Source organism: Quercus robur, chromosome 8, assembly GCF_932294415.1.
Source record: "Quercus robur chromosome 8, dhQueRobu3.1, whole genome shotgun sequence".
Taxonomy (NCBI): Eukaryota; Viridiplantae; Streptophyta; class Magnoliopsida; order Fagales; family Fagaceae; genus Quercus; species Quercus robur.
The window spans coordinates 10691240-10713442 of NC_065541.1; the positions used below are offsets into that span (position 1 = coordinate 10691240).

Below are 22203 nucleotides of genomic sequence, written 5' to 3' on the forward strand. Positions count from 1 at the left end.
ACTATCTCTTATAAGAAACAACTCATAAACACAATATTCAAAACTTTGAAAAGAAACTGCTGACAAATAGTATAAGTATCTCTGCTTATCTACTCTTTATGGCCCCCAATTTTGATTATGCTGGCTTCTTGGAAACTATTGAGGAGATCATTTGCAGCAACATATATTTGTGTTAGATGCATCTAATTTCCTTTAGATACATCTTAAGTACATGCAAATAATAGTAGTAGTTTGAGAGAGTGTTTAGCAAATAATAGTAGTAGTTTGAAAGAGTGTTTATTTGAAAGGAATCAAACGAAATGCCTATATATTTCAGTTTCAACTATCTTTATAAACAATTAAAAGCAGATTTCATAAACTCTTTGGATACATCTTAAATAAGACATACAATCAATTTCAAAAACACCAAATGTTGGGTTGAAAGTAATACACAATTATTCGAAGCAGTGCTATTAGGCTCAGCCAAGCCACTCTCTATGGAAAAAATTTAAAATACAGTAAGGTTCAATATTTGAAGCATTTGCTTGAAATCATTTAAGTACATGCCATCAATGAAGCTGCTTGAAATCATTTTAAGTACATACCATCAATGAAGCTACAACATTAAAATTGTTCATAACATTATTTTGTTATTTGTAGCACAAGTTCTTGGTTCGTGATAAGCAATGTGGGCATGTAAGATATACATTGGTGCATGGAAATCTACAAAATCACCTACACAAAAACAGAAAAGGAGAGAGTTAAATCAATGATTTTGTAATAATCATAGTGCAGTTTAGATAGAAATGAATTCTAAATGTAGGTTTAGTCTCTTGATTCAATTATTATTTTTGGCATAAGACCCAATTTCTGGTACAAAAAACACGGTATACTGCAATTGGAGAAAAAGACGAAAAAGAATGAAAACACGGTATAGCATCATCAAAAGTACACTTCTTTTTTTATATAACATCATCAAAAGTAAATAATACTTCATCATAATAATATATATTAACATAATTTGAATAACGGGAAAAAATTAAACTTACAGCAAAAGAAAAACAAAAACCTTTCTTCATAACATCATAAAAATTTATATTCATAGCTCAAAATAACATTTATAATCCTAAAATAAACCAAAAGTCAAATAGTTTAACCATTTGTTTATGGACTTCATGCTTTCTCTGTTAAAAGTCTTTATGGTTCTAATATTGTAAGCAACCAAGCCATTGAGGATCTTTTTGCATACCTGGACATATCAGAAGATTTAGAACAAAATGTTAATGTTAAATTGATTCCAAATGAAGATCACATACAAATGCAAAATTAGTTCTACCATCTAAAATCTAGATCATGTGAATGAGCGTTAGATAGCTCTTATCATTTCTTTTTCCTTTAAACATGTCTAATAAAAATTTCTAAATCAAAATTTTACTTAAAAACAAAATCCAATAAAAAAAAAAACATAGGAAAGTATCTATTAGAATATAATCATATTTTTCTTATCTTTTAATAAGGTGTTGCCGAATTTCCATGGAAGATCAGAGAGTAAAAAAAAGAAAAATTTGGTAAAAACCCAAGTAGAAGATACTAAAATTGATAAGGGTAATGTATATGCATGTTCAGCTGTTTACCAATTGTAAGGCGTCTACCTACTACCATAAAAATAAATAAATTGTTTTCATTATTTAATTAGACAAATAAAACGTAGATCATATTATAATAAAAAAAGAGGACATTTTAATTGATACTAAAACATAAAATAAAAATGTTAATGCTTTAAATAAGGATTTTGTATAACAAATATGAAATGAAACTTTCGTGAAACTTTTTTCTTAAATTATGGCTCTTAAAACAGCATGCAATAGTACAATTGCCTAAGCAAAAGACCTCAAATGTCTTCTTTCTCAACATTCATAAATGTAGACAGTGGGACAATTTGCAAATCACATCTTCCATCAATCACCTACTGCATAAGTTATTTGATTTTCTCTTTCAATGTTTTAGAGTATTTAAGCTCCAACACTGGAAAAGATAAATCATATAAGAATAAGAAATCAATTTACCTATTAGAGGCCTTTAGTGAACACCTATGCAATGATAAGTATGTTAAATTGTTTTTTATTTATTTTAAATATGGTCTGTTTCAAAATTTAGAATGAATTACAAAATAACTATATAATCCATTTAGGACATGTTCATTTAATAGAATTGGATAATTAGATATTAATGTTGGGTAAATATTGAAAAATTCTAAGTTTAATGTAGGCTGTTCATCTAACTATATGACACACTATATACCAACACCAAATTGCAAAGTGTGCTTGAAATTGTCAAATTACTGATGGAGTAAGTTATTGATGCGAACATACCTCAATCTTGGAATTAGTATCAGCAAGCCTTCATTTAATATCCCTTGCTTTTGAAAAGAAAACCTTCTCCACATTAATATCTACCTTTGCACTCTGCAGAATATATTCTTTTGGTATGAGTAGAACATTATGAATAAAATTTCAATGTAAAATTGTAGATTACATCTTGATAACATAAATCAAATTACATAATTGTATCATCCCAAAACGCATCAAAATTTAGCCAAAATGCATTATATTTATATGTTTATTGCATAAGGTAGTTGCTTTAATTTATAGGATAAACATGGTTCAAATTCCCCTCTCCATTGTTGTAAAAAAGTTTCCCAATTATATTTTTTGAGAACCTATATAAAGTTAGACTTTTACATTCAAAATTAAAAGCTTTAATTCTAACTTATCATCGAACATAATCATAGGCACTAAACAGTACTGGTAATTGCAAATTAAAATACAAAAAACATATGAATAGCTTTGACAATACAATTACCAAAAAATCTGATAGTATTGAAAACAAATTCAAAGAAAGAGAACAGTTTTAAATCCACTTTTTTTTTTGGAAAACTTAAAGCCCAAACTTATACCAAATGAAATACATAAATTCGCTAAAAATAAAATCCTATCTACCAATGAAGTAACATGAGATCTTGTAGCATACGTCAACAATTAGAAGATTTAGCAGGTTGTAGCCAATAGTGGAATTTAGAGTTTCTTTTGCAAATTGAGGTGATCACTATTCAAAGAAAGAGAATAGTTTTTCACCCTCTCATTTTGGTGGTGGTAGGATAATTTAAGATTAATATTGTAGCAAAATTGTTGTGGAGTTTTGTTGTGACCATAATTTTATTGTTAATTTTATCACATTTTTATCTAAGAAAATTCATTATTAAAAGCAGAGAAACCATAACAATCAAGTGGTAGTGGTTGAAAACATGGGTTTAATATAAAAAATGCATAGTGTTTCCCTAACATTCCTAAAGTAGATTATCACTTCACATATGGGCCACTAAAAAATAATAATAATAAATTGTAAATTGTAGTGAGCTCATATGTGAGGTGGTAAGCAAATTTAGGAATATTATTGTAAAATTGCAGTGAAGTTTTGTTGTGTCCTTAACTATATTGTTAATTTTATTCCATTTTTATCTATGAAAATTCATTATAAAGGTAGAGAAACCATAGTGTAAAATGTATTGGGTGGAAGAGTCCTTGATTGAAAGCTTTTTATTTGGCTTCTATTTTTCATACTTTTGATCAAACACAACTTAATTTCTTGAGAAACAATGCCATGAACTTTTTTTTATATTTCTTTGACAAATAAGCCTTTGGCTTTTGTCACCATACATTTTAATACAAATTTTCTCTACATTTTTCTAGTCAAACCAATTTTCGAAGTAAGGCTTTTTCAGCTCTTTCTCCTTTTAGAGATTGACATTTAGAGAGCTCTTTTGAAAAAAAAAAAAAAAAGTGAGGAGATATATAGAACAAGTATACGCATGTATTAAGATCAAGCAAAACTATTGACCAATCATTCATGGCAAACTTGAAGATCTATTTACAACATTCAAATGTAGATTTCTAGATGTCGCTCACACTTAAAGAATGTGCACACATAATAAGCTAAACTCATAAATGCACTACGTCATTAGTATGGAGGTACTAGGCCAAACTCACATGTGATATACACAACATAAGCGAACAAACTTTTTGAGATTTTTCACTTTTTATGGGTTTTTGAATTTTTCAACACACTAAAAAACAAAACAAATAAAGTAAGATCAACAAAAACAAGGAAAACAAACAAAGGCTTGAAAAAGAAACATGATAACATGTGAGACCTTTTTAACAAGGATGAACCAATAAACAAGAGTAGGTCACACAAGAGATATGAGTCAAGAGATGATACCGACACTAATGGTCTTACGAAGAGATTCAAACCGTGGACCATCAAGGGGTTTAGTGCAAATATCAACCTTTTGATTGTCGGTGTTGATAAATTCCAGCTATACAATTTTCTCCTCCACCAAGTCTCGACTGAAATGACATCGAATTTTGATATGTTTTGACTTTAAGTGTTGAATAGGGTTCTTGGATAGATTAATGGCTCTAGTGTTGTCACAGAAGACGCACATGGTGTCTTGAGAGATCCCATAATTAGGAAGAAGCTTTTTTATCCACAAAAGTTGAGCACAACAACTACCCGCTGCAATGTACTCAACTTCAGTAGTTGATAAAGACACTAAATTTTGCTTCTTGCTCATCCATGACACAAATTGTTTCCGAGGTAGAAGCAACCTCCCGAAGTGCTTTTTCTATCATCAACACACCTGGCCTAATCAGCATTCGAGTATCCAGCTAGACAGTCATTTGAGTCTCTTAAGTACCAAATCCCATAGTCGGATGTTCCATTGACATAGCAAATGATTCTTTTGATCACTATCATATGGGACTCTTTGGGTGCTGCTTGAAAACAAGCATATACCCCGACACTAAAGGCTATGTCCAACCTACTTCAGTGAGGTAGAGGAGACTACCAATCATGCTCCTGCAAAGGGATGGATCTACTTCCACACCAGCTGGATCGGAGCTTAGTTTTACCAAGGAACTCATTGGAGTGGATGCATGTTTCTTGGAGTCTAAACCGAATCTCTTTACGAGATTTTCGGCATACTTCTCTTGAGATATGAATATCCCATCTTTACATTGTTTTAATTGAAGACCTAGGAAGTAGTTTAGCTCCTCCACCATGCTCATTTCGAATTCCTTCTTCATTTCTTCCGAAAATTCTTAAGCAAGGTCATCAATTGTTGAACCGAATACAATGTCATCCACATATACTTGAGCAACAAGGAGAGATTTCTTATCTCGTTTGACAAAAAGTGTCCAATCAACTTAACCTCTCTTGAAGCCATGATCTAAAAGATATGACATGAGACGATCATACCATGCTCTTGGTGCTTGCTTCAGCCCATATAAAGTTTTCTTCAATCTTAGAACATGGTCCAGAAAATGTGGATCTTGGAACCCCTTTGGTTGCTCAACAAACACTTCTTCATGTAGAATCCGTTCAAAAGTGCACTATTCACATCCATTTAATATAGCTTGAAATTCATAATACATGCTATGGAAAGAAGAATTCAGATTGACTCAAGTCTTGCTACCAGAGTGAATGACTCATCAAAGTCTACACCTTCAACTTGAGTATATCCTTGAGCCATCAATCTAGATTTGTTTCAAACAACTTCACCATCCTCATTGGACTTGTTCTTGAAGATCCACTTGGTGCCAATCACGTGTGTGTCTTTGGGCCTTGGAACCAACTCTCATACATCATTTCTAACAGATTGATGTAACTCTTGGTGCATGGATTCTACCCAATTTTCATCTTTCAAAACTTCTTCCACTTTCTTTGGTTCAAATTGAGCAAGGTAGCAATGATACGTCACATGATTCACACTATAGCTCGATCCTCTTGTCAAACAAAGCCCTTCATCCAAATCACCGATTATGTTGCTTTTGGGATGATTGAGAATCACTCTTGATGAGGGTTTCTTAGAAGTGGAGGGTTCTTCATCACGAGAGATTGAAGGCTGAACTTCCAGAGGAGTGAGCGGACTTAATGACCCTTGAGTTGATCTAGTCTCCCTTCTCGATGCGGTAGGAGCAGATTCCTTTTTTAGTGATTGTCTCTCACCATCATCACTTTGTGACATGTTACCATTGCCATCATTCTTCTTAAGGCTTGGAGCTTCTCCATCCTCACTAGCACTCTTTTTTGGTATGACGTCATCTATAACTACATTTATTGATTCCATCATCGTCTTTGTGTGCTTGTTGTACACTCTATATGCCCGGCTGTATACGGAGTATCCTAGGAAAATCCCTTCATCATTCTTGGCATCAAACTTCCCAAGATTTTCCCTATCATTGAGAATAAAGCATTCATTTCCAAATACTCGGAAGTATTTCACCTTAGGCTTATTTTCTTTCCAAATCTCATATGACGTTTTCTTTGTTCCCACTCGGAAGATAATTTTATTCCTAATGTGGCATGATGTGTTCACCGCTTCAGTCCAAAATTTCTGTGGAATGTCTTTGTTGAGAAGCATAACTCTCGCCATCTTTTGGATCACCCAATTCTTCCTTTCAACAACCCCATTTTGTTGTGGAATCTCTGGGGCTGAGACTTCCTTCTTAATACCATGTTCATTGCAAAATGCTTCAAATTTAGCATTCTCAAACTCTTTCCCATGGTCACTTCTAATTTTGATGATGTGAACTCCCTTTTCGTTTTGAAGCTTCTTGCATAGTTTTTCCATCTTTTCGCATGCCTCCGACTTTTCTCTAAGGAATTCCACCCAAGAGTACCTTAAGAAATCATCAACCACAACCACCATGTATCTTTTTCCACCTATGCTTTCCATTCTCGTTGGACCCATTAGATCAACATGAAGCAACTCCAATGGACAAGATGTAGCAACAACATTTACTTTGGGATGGGTTGATTTAGTTTTTTTCCCAATTGACATGGGCTACAAACATTTTTCTCGATCTTTTCAAATTTCGGCAAACCAATCATGACTTCAAGCTTTGAAACTTTTGCCACTTGCTTGTAATTGGCATGTCCAAAATGTTGGTGCCATAACTCTAGCAGATTAACTTGGGCACTTCAACATGATACATTTGGCTTCAGAATTATGCCATAGCAATTATCGGTGGTCCTTAGTCCCTTCAATATTTGTACACCTTCTTCACTAAGAATTAGACACCATTTCTTGGAAAATTGAACTAGAAAGTCTTCATCACATATTTGGGTGATACTTAGCAAGTTTGCTTTCAGCTCTTTTATGTAAAGAACATCGGTTAACAAAGGAAGTCCCAAAATATCAATAGTTCCCTTTCCTAGGACTTGTGAGTGGTTGCCATCTTCAAATGTCACATAACCATCCTCCTTCTCCTTAAGGATCTTAAAGAGTGATTTATCGCCGGTCATGTGCCTTGAACACCCACTGTCAAGATACCACAAACATGAATTAAACACTTTCAATGCGGTATGCACAAAGAGACAAGCATGAGACAAACATTCTTGATTTTCAAAGCAAGACTCATCTTCTTTTACATTATTCATGGATGAGTGAAGCTTTCTTTTTAGACCATTAAGTTTATTACACAAATGTCTATTCCTTCTCTTATATTTTGCAATTAAGGAATTAGACTCACACAAGCTATTATGAAACTCATGATTCCTATGCTCTAGGCATTTCAGAATGTGTATGAACATTCTAGCATGTTTCTTAGACTTGAATAACTCTAAGTGCTCATTGCTAGGACAATCTCCAAAGATGCTCATAGAGTCATTATCACAAACACATGAACTACAATTCATGTTGGCCTTTGCCATTGTCATATCCATAGCAAAACAAGGGGTCTAGGATCACACTAGGATAATGAAATTTGATAAGTGTACCCGCTCTGATACCATTTGTTGGACCGTGAGCTATGTCATTCCACCTTAAAACCAATTGGTGATGAAGAAGATACACTCAAATTTTTTATAGCATTTGACATCACGCCACGCGGGCCTATTTTTAGAGTGGTTGTAGGGAGTCAAATTATGGCCCCCCCAATAATCCCTCCCTCACAATGACACTTCTGTGACTTGAACGTATGAAGTTGGCTCTGATACCAATTGAAAGCTCAGATTTGTGCGAAAATACAAGAGCTTGTTTAGATCCCCAATTAAAAATTACGGCTAGATAGATTTTACTCTAACTTATACTAAGTGCGGAATAAGAGTAAATAAGTGCAAAGAACCGTTATCACTACCCTAAGCCATATTCATCCATTATTAATAATAAAAGAAAAGCTTAAAGAGTAGGGAAGAGAGTTGCAAACACAAGATAACACCGAGATGTGTTATCGAAGAGGAAACCGAAGAACTTGGCGAAAAACCTCTCTGTGACCCTCTAAGTTGAAATCGATCCACTAGAAAATAAAGTTGGAGTACATGAATAACAAAAGACCCTCCAAGTTTAGTCTACCCCATGTACTTGAGCACTCCAAGCTCTTGCTACCAGTTGACTTCTCAGAGCCTTGTCTTCTCTAGTTTTTCGGATCCCATAATTCAGCCTAATTGCGTCCGCCAATGAATGACTCCTTCTAATGCTTCCCAGTAGCACCAAAATCTCACTTTACACTCATAATGGGTGTGGTAAGTGTTTGGGTTAGCAACCTCTCAAGGATCTAGAGATGGAGAGGTAGGAGTTAAGGAAAACCACAAGGAAATGTGTAGATAATTGTGGTTATGACAATCTCTAACTCTCAAGTGTATTTTTCTAGAGTTTTCTATCTGAAAAGTACTCTTTACAATTTGTGGGTAATAAGGATATATATAGTGTGGGTAAAGATATGGTAAAACAAAACATAACTTTTTGCCAAACAGAAAGTTTTGTAGGTCCTTTGCGGGTTGGCCTTACCTGAGAGACACTGGTGAAAAATACAGCTTGACACGACTTTTCATCTTCCAGTCATGTGCTCTACACGTGGCTCTTTTCGCAGGTAAACTTCTCGCGAGAAAATCTTAAGCCAGTTGCGAAATCCACTTGTTCATCCTTTGAAACTTGAATCTTCACCGATCTCTCACACTCATCCCTTTCAATTAATCCCAGATGTATACAGGGAAAATAATTGAAGAAATTACAATCAAATTTGGGATGGAATTAAAGCCAACACAACATAGTTGGAAATCACAACTTTACAAATGTTAACCATTGGATTACCTTCCAATACATAGACTGGTTGGTACTTAGGGGTGGTGGAAAATTGGATGGCTTAGGTCTCTCTGCTTGGGATGACAATACTTGCAGTAAAGATCCAAATTGCAAAGCTCTTCCCATTGTAAGTTATTATTCCAACAAATTCATCTTAAATTGGGTTACAAAATGGAGTAGCCATGATCATGTGCTTGGACCATTTGTCACGAGTCATTCGTAGTCTTCTTTTTTAATATGCTTCCATCTAATAGACTTTTGTATAGGTCAAATAATTTCAAAATTTTATAATCTACTTTTTTTTTTTCCTTGTACTTAGATTATGTTCCTTAAAAATAAATAATAGAAAAACATTTTTTTCCTCTTCAATAAAATTATACAATTTACTTTCTTTTTCATAATATGTTTAGAGGTTGACTTATTTAGTATATTTATTTTTAGGTATATATTTGATTTGTTAACTTACTGGCACATTTTTTATTTACAACTAATAAACTTATTTTAAAAAATTCCCATTTTTTAAAAATATAAGTCAAATAAACCACAAAATTTAATTTGAACACTTTTAAATTGTAATTCTATTTTAAATGCATATTATTCACATTGTATGTTTTTCTTATGCTTTTCAGTTGTTGAGATTTGATTTTGTCACCAATTCAGGGTTTACTCAACTAACTTCAATCAACAGCAAGAATGCCCACGTGAACGTTTTTGCATGCAAAGATATGAAATTTGATCAAACTCATATAATAGCACCAAAAGATAGTCCCAATACCGATGGACAGGGTTGGAGCTAGGATTTTTTGTTTGGGGGGGCCAAATTTTGTTACTAATATATTAGTCTCGAGTCAAAATAAACCATCACACTCAGGCATAAACGCGCATACACAAATATAAACATTAATATTTTGATACTAGAGTAGGTTATAATTTATAAATATATTGTATATAAAATTAATAACTTTCACATTTGTATATTCGCAAGATAATTTTTTAGGAGAATTCATCATGTTTTAAACTCCAATACTATACAAAAGCTGTCATTAAACATGTACAAAAAAACGAATTAGAGAAAACAAAAACTACCTTGTCTCTATAACTACTAGATCAATTGAAAAATTCTATTGATTTTTAAGAGCATCATTGGACTAACTCAAACATTTGGGGGGGCAACTTCTATTTTTGTAGCTAAACATTTAAAATTTTTAAGGCTTATACATAATATAAAATAATTTTTAAAAATTTTGTGGGGGCCAAGCCTTGCTGTAGCTCCGCCGCAGCCGATGGAATACATAATATTGGTTCATCAAGTAATATTCAAATCTTGGATTCAACAATAGCCACCTGAGATGATTGTGTATCAATGAGTCCTGGTTCTTAAAACATAAACATTAGGAACGTAATGTGTGGCCTGGGTCATGGAATCAGTGTTGGAAGCCTTGGTGGGGGACCTAATGAAGAAGATGTTAGTGGAATAATAGTGACTAATTGCACTTTCATTGAAACTCAAAATGGATTGAGGGTCAAAACATGGGCTACGTCTTATACAAGCAATGTTTTCAATCTTACCATTGAAGACATCATCATGGATAATGTCAACAACCCCATCATTATTGATCAACAATATTGACCATCTCGCAATTGTGAAAAGGTACCTAACTCTTGTTCAAATATTGTTATGCTTATGCATGTGTGCTTGCGTTTTCCACATAGGTTTTTGGTTATGTTAAATATATGTTATATAAAATTTGATTTACCATGTTGATAATCCTTTTTAATCTATAAGGTGACTCCCAAATTCAGATTTCTAATGTTAAGTACAGAAATATTAAGAGAATCTCTAGCTCAAAAATTGCAGTTACTTTTGAATGTAGCAAAGGCAAACCTTGTGAGAAGATTGAGCTCAACAACATTAACCTAACTTACCATGGTGATGAAGGAGCAATGGCATCCTCATGTTCTAATGCCAAAGGTATTGCTAATGGTCAACTGTACGTTTTTAGACCCCTTAAAATACAAGTTGTTTAACCTAATTATTTAGCCAAGTGATTACTTAGATAAATTATTTAGATCTAGGTTAACACATTCAAATCATATTATGTAAATAATGCGGAAATATAAAGAACACACAATATGATAACCCAGAAAAACCAAATCGGTAAAAAACTTGGGAAGGATTTAACCTAGCTATCCTCAAGGTAAAACAGATTCACTATAAAAGAGTTGAAATTTGTACAATAAAACTTAGACTACTAACATCCTATTACTACCTCGTGTAGAAAACTTACTATCACGACCACGTGACAGCTCCGAGTCTACGAACTACTTCTTTCCTTGATTCACTGCAATCACAAGTAGGAGAACTTGTGACTTTGAGACTCCACTCAAAGGTTTCAAATCTCCTTTAAATTCTTTATGCAGCAACTGAAGCGATCACCAAGTTCTTGACATGAATTTTGATAACTCTAAGTATGTATGAAGGTAAACATCTCTAGATCTCACAAGAGATTCAACACACAGCATATCAACAATTTCTAAAACGTGGCTAGGGTTTTTCCTTTTATACTTGGAATAAAATATAAAACCCTACATGTCATACCAGGCTTAGGCTGAGTTGGAAAAAATTTGCAGAAAATTAATCTGCATGAGGTTCGATCGATTGAGCCTAATTTTCGATCGATCGAGCCTTGCAAATTTAGACACATAAATTTTGCAATTACTCGATTCTAACTTTACAAATAAATACACTTTAAGCAGCCTAAATTTAGACTCTAAGTTTTGATCATGGTTTGCTAACACATTACACATTGAAGTTCTAATACATTTAGTTCCTAAAGTCTTAGAACCTAACATCAACAACTACCCGAATCTTGCATATAGCACTACTGCTTGCAACACCTTTCTTGAAATCAAGACATATTGAAATTTCATAATCCAGCACTTAACCTAAATTCTTTTGACGGTATTGTTTTGTACTTGATTTGAATGCTTACCTACAAGAATTGTTGTAAGCTGTGATGTACTCCACTTCATATTTGTAAATTGTAGGTGACTTTGAAATTTGATTCTTGAAAAAAAGTTCATTTGAAACTTATGGCTATATAGCCTATTTAAGAGGATGCTATGAAGAAAAAGAAGATTGATCAAGAGAAAGGGATAGCTTTGATTTTTTGCTATTTTGTTTTGATATTTAAATGAACAAAGACGCAATATTGATTTTAACACGTGATCAATTTAATTTTTATATTATTTAAAAAGTGTCTATATTATTTTGATTGTCATACAAAATAAATAATATAAAGTATTTGAGCATATCAAGGAAATCCCACTAATAGTTACATATAGGACTGTGCAACAATTTGTTCAATTCGCACAATTCACCCGACTCGCTCTACTTTGCACCATCCTGCAGCATGGATATGATTTTAAATGGTAATTCCAAAGGAATTTTCATTCAAATTTATTAAGAAAGAAATTGAATTTAGGAAAAAAATTTTATATGAGAAAATTTTTAAAATGGACATTAAAGCGAAAATGATAATTATCATCTTTATTACAGCATATTATAATCGACCATTCAACATAATCACTAATAAAGTACACAAGTATATTATTGTACTCTAGGGTTAACAAACTATTTTATACGGGGCATGGTTCTCTATTCCCGTTATTTTATATAATTATTAACATATATATATAACAAGCCAAAAAAATCAATAATGTTTTAAATATGAAACGATTAGACTCGTCACAGTAATAGAATTATGAATCAAATTATTTACTATAATTTATAAACTTATATTTTATACATAATTTTAAACTACAAAAACTTGCAATTTAAATAATTTATTGATAGCATAGCTATTGATTTTTAATTTTCTAAAAATTTTACAAGCATAGAGAGTATAAGATGTAATCCAATGGTAGATTTGTCAAAATTCATATTTAGTAAAAAGATATTGAATAAGGTCGTAGCCTTAAATTATAACTAATTTTGTAGTTAAACTTTGTACTTTTGAAATTCTGACTTTGTTATACCTAAAATTGAAATGGAAGAGTGAGAATTGTGATGGGTATGAATAAATTGAGGCAATTAGAATATGAATCAAATTAGTCAACACAATTTGAGTTTTGAAATGTATATTAAATCTTATTTTGTTATTACGGTTACTTAAATTAAAATGGAATGTGAGTAATAGTAGTTGAAGATAGCCATGGATAATTATTTTGAGAAGAGGCCATAGATAAATTTTTTTATTTTTTTATTTTAATGAGAAGAAGCCATAGATAATTAGTGGAGAGGAGGCACAATGATAAATATGCATCAAATTAGACAAATATAATTTGAATTTTGAAATGTATATTAAATCCTACTTTGTATGTACTATACTGAAATTGAAATTAAAGATGAGTAACAGTGGTCTAAACTTTTCATGGGTATCAATATATTAGGATAACTAACTTATAACTCCATGCATATGCATGGATATATTTATAGATAAACAATAATATGTATAATATAATTCATATATATATATATATATATAATTTAAATACTAATAATAGTCATTTTTATATTTTGTTAACTCTTTAAAAATTTTTGTAAGGATATTATTAGATATAAAATGTAAATTGTCCATGTTTATTTATTTATTATTATTGTGAAGCACTTTTTATTTTATTTTATTTTATTTTTTTTATACAAGGTAGAATTCTACTCTAGCTTAATCTAAGTGTATATGTGTATGAAACTCCCTCTTGGAGACTTGAACCCCGGCCCTTGTCCCCCACACTCCACAAGCACTTATACTTGTGCTTAATAATTCATTTGGATGAATATTTATAATATGGTCCCACATTTGATTCTAAAATTAAGAAATAAAATTATTTAAGAATAAATAATTTAGAACACATGACACAAAATTGGAACTTTAATTTAGAATTTTAATTTTAATTTCTCCCAACTTCACCTATTATTATATGTGTAGATTAGTGAAGAGTATTGGGTGTATCACCTGCACAAACCCCATGCCAATTGACCCTTCTTGAACAAAAAGTAAACGAAAAACAACTCATAAAATACTCCATTAATTAGAAAAGGTTAGTAAATTTACTCTTTTTTTTTTTTTTTGTGTGTGTTTCCGTTTGAAATTCTGTTTTTGTTTATTTTAGTTTCCGTATAATATTCTCTCCAAACACAAAAAAAAAAAAGAAAAGAAAAAAAAAAGGCCTTTTTTTTGAGAAACTATTATTTAATACTTCTTCTTTTAAATAACAAATACTTTTTAGAACTTACTGGAATTTTTTTTTAAGAAATATTTTAGTTATAATATCATCTATATATATATATATATATATATATAAAACCGAAACTTTTGAAGCTCCCACAATTTTCCACGTCAGCATTATTTATAAAAATAAAATTATTAAAAATAAATAAAACCCTAAACACCGTAATTATGTCTAACCCAATATCTATTTCTCCCCAAAACTAACCCAATAATCTTCAACTTCTAAACAATACCCGATACAAACGCAGACGCCATACCCTTCTCTCTCTTTCTCTATCTCTCTACCCTTCTCCTTCCCCAAAACCCAAACGCCAATCAGATCTAACAGACCGCCTCTCATGGGACATTGGGACAAATCAAGTTTCAAAGACTAAAACGATGCAGTTGGAGAGAGGCTGCAGTTATTTCTCTTAATGGGTTTTCGCCAGAATCATCTAGCCCAGAATCATCTGGCCGTTGGGAGGACGATATGGTATGTTAGGTTTGGTTTTTGATTTTGTTATTAATCTTGATTTGCATTGCTTTAAATTTTCAGATCCCACACCCTCCTTTTCTCAGCCTCTCCGTTTATCAAGTTCCAAAATCAACCAAAGCCTCAACTTTGAACATACCCATTTGTATATCAAGTTGAGGCATACTTCAATTTTATTTTCTATGTATATTTAAAAATTTTGGGGTTAATTCTTCTGTGTTTTTCCGTTTGGCTATTGAGTTTGAGTTTATGGTCTGCAATTTTTTGCATTTTTAGTTGTTGCCGTTGGCTGTAGAGAAAAGCTCAGAAATTAGGCCCACTCTGTGATTTCTTTTTACCACCGTCAGAGACCAGTCTTTCTCAGACACTATTACCAGTAAGTTTTCTAATTTTGTTTTATAAGTTTTCCTATTAAATATGATTTAGGGTTTTGTTTGGGAGTGTTTTCTCTTTTAGATTGATGGGTTTGGAGCCCATAGAACTGATTTCTTTTATTTTTCCCTTTCAGTTGTACTGCTTTGGATTTTATTTCTTAATCTTCTTCTCTTTTACTATTATAGAGTGAATTGGGGAATTAAACCTTTAATTAGCAGTCATTGGATTTGAAATAAACTCATTCTATTTTGTAGAATAGATTAGGTGATTACGTTGGTTGTCATTACTCATTAGGATGTTATTATCTCATTAGCCAATTGTTTTGGTTATTTTAATTCTAATTAGTTTGCTATTTGAATTATTTTCAATTGGATGTAATACATATCATGGCTGTATTTTATACGGAAAAGTGTAGAAATAAAGATCATTAGAAAAATTAAACCAACACTCTGTCTTTTCTCTCATTAAGGAGATTAGACATCTCAAATTGACTAAAATCCTCTGTTCTTTTCGGTTGCTAAGGAAATTTTGCATGCAAGTTACTCATATGCAGTCAATGGATAATTTTGATAGAGGAGGTACAGTACTTTGTCCTAATTTACTGTTGGTAAATGTATGATATAACACATAAAGTTGTTGATCTAAGCATTTTTTATATTCTCTTTTTTTGTGTCTTCATCATCATTGTTGCTAATGATGCTTATTACAAAGCCAGTACCCGTTTTCCTTTTGTTTTCATTGGTGGATAGGATTTTCTTTTATGTGAATTTATGGTTTTCATTTGGTAAAAGTTTGGGTTTTAATTATATGACCACAATTTGACATTTAGATTTCTATTTTATTAATAGCCCATGTGTGAGTTGTGTGAGGTAATAGGTTAATTTGGAGATATTGTGAATTTGTTGTAAATTAATTTGTGTTATATCCTATAATGACTCTAAAATCTAAATAAATTATCTAGTACATATGAAGGACCACCTCATCAATGTCTAGCGGTTCTCCCACTCAAATACTATAGTGCCATGTGTACAATAGAGCCCCATGGATGATTAGGGTCTTTCAATGAAGTGGCTTAAGGTTCATCCTATTGTGAGGACTATATGTCTCAAACTTAAAAGTTTCCCGATCGATAAGCAGCAATGCACAAATGGTATGTGAATGAAAAATGGAGAGAGTCAATGAATATCCTAGGGTTCTTATATGGAGTATGGACCTACTATAACAAGCCTTTGACACATTGCAAATTATGAGGCTACATTCAAGACATGTTTCTTGTCTCTACACTTTCTATAACAAGCCTAGACGTATTGCATGCATTACCTATAGAGTTCAAAGTTCAAACCTTCAAATACAGGAGTGTTGGAGGTTCTATGAATTGATCATTAGATCTTTATAAATATATATAAATATATATATTAACTATACAACAGTATTTCAAACATATGAAGTTCTTTTTATGATTTTTTATTTTTTATTTTTTTTATTTTTTTTTATTATTTTTTTTTTATCCTCAAGCCCAAACATCAATTAGATTTTAGTGTAGACGCGTGAAATTTGAACCCTATATCCATTATTTTCCAACTTTTGATTTTACCGGTTGAACTAACTGGAACCTACAAGTTGGTCATTTGATTAAAGAATATTTGAGAATTAGAATATGTGCATGCACCTCATATAATTGAATTTTAACATTAAAATTTGGAATATTTTGACCAAAATTATCGACAATAATTTCAGCGTAACTTTGAGAGAGATTATGATCAAATTATTTGAGACGACAACTAAAATGGTGTCTTTTTTTTATATTTATGTATTAATTGAATTAATATTTTTATATTATAATATATTTAATTCAAAGTTTATTTTTCTTGCATTTTGAGATGCAATTGACTAATTAAATTTTTATATTCAAATTATTTTAACATCTCTTTTTCAATCGATAATATAGCTAATCCAATTAATCTTTCTTGGGATATTGTCAATCTTAGATATAATTTTATTAATTTTAATTTTGAAAAAATTAGATATGATCTAAATTTTGTGTTGTATTTTGTTTATTACTAATAACAAATTTTTCCATTGATCATTTTTTAGACTCAATTAATTTTTCATTTTTAAGTTTTTTATATCCAAATGCATATTTTTTAGTAGGCGTTTCTAATCAAGCAATATTTACAAATAAAAGAAACACCATCTATAATATATTTATAATAACTGGAATGAAAAGTAATTTTCTAGTGTAGACTATAGAGCAATAGAACCTGGTATTTATAATATAAAGTTCTATTGCAACCTCATCGAATAATATGTATCTAGCAATCTCATCCTACATATATAAAGACATATTCATTTTATTATTCAATGAATTAACAGTAATAAAAATAATATATATTTATTCTAAATATCCATTATGGTACTGGTATGTGCAAGAAAAAAAAAAAGTGTGCTACAACATGTGTGGTATTCTTCACTCACATATGTATAATGTTTTATTATCTAACTAAAAGGATAGCCACAACTCTTTTTTAAAACATGTCTATTCCTAAGAATATTTTTTTTCTTATGATGAAAAGGAAACCAAACAATTGAGTGATGATTTAAAATGAATACCTATTCCATTCATAAATCTATTATTATGTTCTATACTTCCATGAGTAATGCTATAGATGTAACAATTTTCACAATCGTTGAATTGATAAGTTTGTATAGATTTTTATCTGAGCCTACTATGGGCATCACTTTTTTATCAACTAATAATAACTTGTTATCTTAATAATTTGTGTAATTTTTTGTGTCTCTAAACTTATACCGGTGTTCCATACGTGCACTTATTATCTTTTAACTTCTATTGGTCCTTTCACAAAGCCACCAATATGTAGTGACAAGTGACAACGCCCATTCTTTACCATTTCTCCACCGAAAACCTTGAGTCATGATTTAATTGTCTATGATTGCAATCAAAGACTTAGCAAGTTCCACACGAGACCGAGCTCTTGCTGGCTAATTTTGATAGCGACCAGTCCTGAAATATGGCTAGATTTGAGCTCTGTAATTTTTATTTTGTAGCCTGTGTGAAAGCAACTTCTGATGAGAGTAAATGTGAATTAGGAGCTATAGAAAGCTATGTGTGTATACATATGGAAGGGGCATGTGCTTACCAGCGACTTTCAGGGGAAGTACCATGGTCTTTTAGCTTCGAAGTGTATCTGAACTTGATTTTTTTTTTTTTTTTTTTCATATGCTCTTTTCAAGTAACCAGATTTTGAGGGAATGAACCATTACCAAAAGCTCGGTTTTAATTTGCTTGCCAAAATGACAAAGACTACTGACTACCAGCTCATTTTGTATAAGAAGCTTGATTTACAAACAATTAAACTAGAAATCTAGGGGCGATTAGGGCTTAGATTATGACCGCATTCCAACATTTAATCAACCCTTTGGGTGTAAATTAAGGCATTTACATTTGGTACCTACTTTGCTTCTCTCTCTTTTTCTCCTTAGTTTTGGCGTTTGTCTATGGTGACTGCAGTTTCTCATTAATTCGCAAGTAACCAAGAAAAAATATTTTCATTGGAAAAATTAATGGCTACTACAGTGCATGTGCATAAACCTAATTAGATAGGACATAAACGTAATGTTAAACTCAGCAAAAAAGAAAAAGAAAAAAAAGAGATACGAGTATTGTTGTAAAGCCCGATTTTAATGAACACCAAATAACCTATAGTTATATGAGGCAAAAGCTTTATTTCACACTTTATTCATAGAATCCATTAGTAAACATACGCACATTATATCAAAAAAAAAAAAAAGTACACATGCACTGAATCCCCAAAATACAATTTATTTATCAAGTCATTAATTATATATAGTATTGAAAAGGGAATCAATTCTTCAATATTATGTATTAAAATGCCATAAAATACAATTTTTTCATTCTAATAGGAAGAAGAGTGCTCTTAAATTTCTGTAACAAACAAAATCATGTAAGCTATTGATAATTAGTAATTGATATATTTACTCTCTTTTTTTTCTTTTTCTTTTTTCTTGTTGCTAATAATTGATTCATATTACTTAAGAACTCTTAATAACATTACATTTATAAGACACTTGAGTATTGTAAATTGGAAAATAATTCACTGTAAGTATATTGTTTGAGCAACCACCAACATGTGGTATTTTATTGTATTATGAATAAAATCACGAACCTCAGGCTCCAATTATTGGACCATCCTCTAATTATGCATAGTTACATAGTGCATATACGCAGAATTCTCCTTTTTTGCACCGATTGTTACATTTCCCACAATGCCTCTTATCGTAAGTCACATCCACACACTCACCTCCGCAACATGTCTCGGTATACTTGCATTTCTTCTTGCATGCACCGCAGTTGTTCTTGTCAATGGACAAGTCTATGCACTTGTTGTTGCAACAGGTGGAGTTTTTGCCTCCTACAGTGTTGCATATTTCTTTGTCTTTGTGGCAATGGTCAGCTGCATTTGGGTTCTTCTCAGCAAGGAAGCGACTTAGTCTTTTGGAAGGAAATATTAGTTTCTTTTCCTTAAAGGGAAGCTCCTCTTTATGATAAATGTATGAAGTACTCTCGGTGTCTGGAAATGGTGGTTTTTCCTCCACTTCACCAATGCTCTTCATAGTCACTGTGATGGATAAAGCCATGGTTATGGCTATAATGATGATCACCTTCACAAGTTCCATGGTTGTGTGTGTGTGTGTGTGTGTGAGAGAGAGAGAGAGAGAGAGAGAGAGAGATAGTGGTTTTGGGCTTGAGAAGGTGGTCTTATTCTTTATGCTTTGTTTCTTGGAAGAGAAAGAGAGAGAGCTTTGGTAGCAAATGGGGGGTGGAAGACTTTGGGGTTTATAAACTTTATAGTAGGAATAAAAGGAGGGTTGACGCGGACAAAGTGGTAAAAGGTGAGAGAAGCTCTTTGGGATGTGCCAGTGTGCCACACGAAGAGTATACTCGAATTATAGGCTAAGTCCTTAATAAAGTTCACTATTTTGGGCACTCCTAACTTTGATTTTTAGGTCCTTCTCTTAATAAAATGACTATCCTAGCCTATAATTTTATATATATATATATATATATATATATATATATATATATATATATAAATGGACAAAACTTAGGTAAAATATTTTAGGTGATATTCCTTAGATTCTTCACTTAAAATTGAACCATGTGACTACTTAACTAAAAAATACATTTTTATTCCATGAAAAAAAAATCTACATGACAAAATCTTAAAAAGAGAACCTAAGGAACAACACTTAAATACTGTACTTAAGTTTTACTATATATATATGATTTAACCTAACGTTTACCTTAGAATAAATGTTTCTTACTATCAAATTAAGATATCAATGAATTTCTTAATTATATACATATATATAATATGATATGATTTAACGTAACGTTCACTACATAATAAGTGTTTCTTACCATCAAATTAAAATATCAATGAATTTCTTATTGATACAGTCAAGATTTAACTCAAATCACTTCCGTTGAACTAGCTGAAACTTACTTATGCTCTTCTTTAAATAATGTTTCATTTAATCTAAATAAATGTGTATGCATATTGACCTCCAGCTATATGAAAGTCAAAGGGTGATTATGACCTTTTAGCAATGAAGGGGTGCCCCATTGATTGAAATCTAATGTATGTCCAAATGGCTGAACTGAAGAAATTTAGGCATGCTGTTAGGGGAAGCAAAGGGGGTCGGCCCTTGAAGGAAACTACAATTAAGCAATTCCCACCCTGAACATCCTACTATGTGACATGTTTACTTAGTTAAACAAAACTTGAGCTCAAAGGTAGGCATATGTTACCATGTACAAATAATCTCAATTTTTTTATTCAGCAAATAAGTCATGCAAGTAAACTAGCCCTGAAGAATTAATATTTTCACGTTTTTTGTGCATCAAGTATGAATATGATACCAACAACTCTATGATATAATGCCACATGTCACCATATTATACGCAGAGTTTGACTCAGTTTTTGATATATTTTATAAGCCCACGTTCTAAGCTTAATTTATGTTTTGGCGTGTACAATTTCGAGGATGTTGTGTTTTACAATCATGGAGGGTTCTTCCTTTCTTTTCTTTTTTTTAATCTTTTACATTTACATATAAGAAAATTAGATGATATTTTAGTCAAATTAGTTTTTACTCAGCGTGAACAAAGGTAAGGCAGAAATGATAACTGATAAGTGATAACCGAGCCTACCTCTACTTTAAAAAATGACGGAACAAGATGAGGCAGCTCTTCCCAAATGGCTAAATCTTAAATCTACGTCTCCAGCTCACAATAGATTTGAACCATGGCAGTAATTATAACATGTGGTCCAATTTTCAGATACAAAGAAATAGTTAAAAGACAAAATTTAGTTATAAAATTGATTGTAACCTAAGGTTACAACATTTTTTTTTTTAGAGAAAAATGTTACAACCTTACTTCATAAAATAAGCATTACTATATATTTTGAAAATCTAACCGTTGAATTGTATGTTCTTTATACTCTTGGTGCACATGTCAAATTTTGTGTCAATCGGACATTATTTACTATATGATCTATAAGCTTATATTTTATGTATAATTTTAAACTACAAAAACTTGCAATTTAAACAATTTATTGATGACATAGCTATTAATTTTTAATTTTCTAGAAATTTTGCAAGTATAGAGGATATAAGAAAAAGATGTAATCCTATAGTAGATTTGTCAAAATTCACCTCCAATAAAAAAATATTGAGTAAGGTTGTAGTTTTAGGTTACAACCAATTTTGTAGCTACTAAACTTTATCCATAGTTAAAACAAAAACTGAGTCCAAACATTGGGTTCCAATTAGTTTTCTTTTTCTTTTCTTTTTTTCGTTATCAATAAGGATTTGAGTTTAAATTAATATTACCTACATAT

At 31.6% G+C, this 22203-nt stretch overlaps 1 protein-coding gene and 1 long non-coding RNA gene across 3 annotated transcripts; both read right to left on the bottom strand.

The window, feature by feature from the left end:
- Positions 1–394: 394 nt before the first annotated feature.
- LOC126693904 (uncharacterized) lies at positions 395–2731 on the bottom strand. 2 transcript variants are annotated; one of them, XR_007645566.1, is made up of 2 exons: positions 2352–2731; positions 395–714 (listed from the first exon to the last, which is right to left on the bottom strand). It is a non-coding gene; the product is annotated as an uncharacterized LOC126693904 (long non-coding RNA). The 2 variants fall into 2 exon arrangements; XR_007645567.1 differs by having other exon boundaries at positions 395–1228.
- A 16573-nt stretch (positions 2732–19304) lies between these two features.
- On the bottom strand, positions 19305–20095 carry LOC126693905 (stigma-specific STIG1-like protein 1). The gene has a single exon (XM_050389963.1). The coding sequence runs from the start codon at positions 19973–19975 to the stop codon at positions 19496–19498; it is 480 nt and encodes a 159-aa protein (XP_050245920.1). The 5' UTR covers positions 19976–20095; the 3' UTR covers positions 19305–19495.
- Between the last annotated feature and the right edge of the window lie 2108 nt (positions 20096–22203).

What these genes read in the sequence shown, in the direction of transcription:
- LOC126693905 (XM_050389963.1), bottom strand. Translation starts at nt 19,975, where the DNA reads ATGGAACTTGTGAAGGTGATCATCATTATAGCCATAACCATGGCTTTA.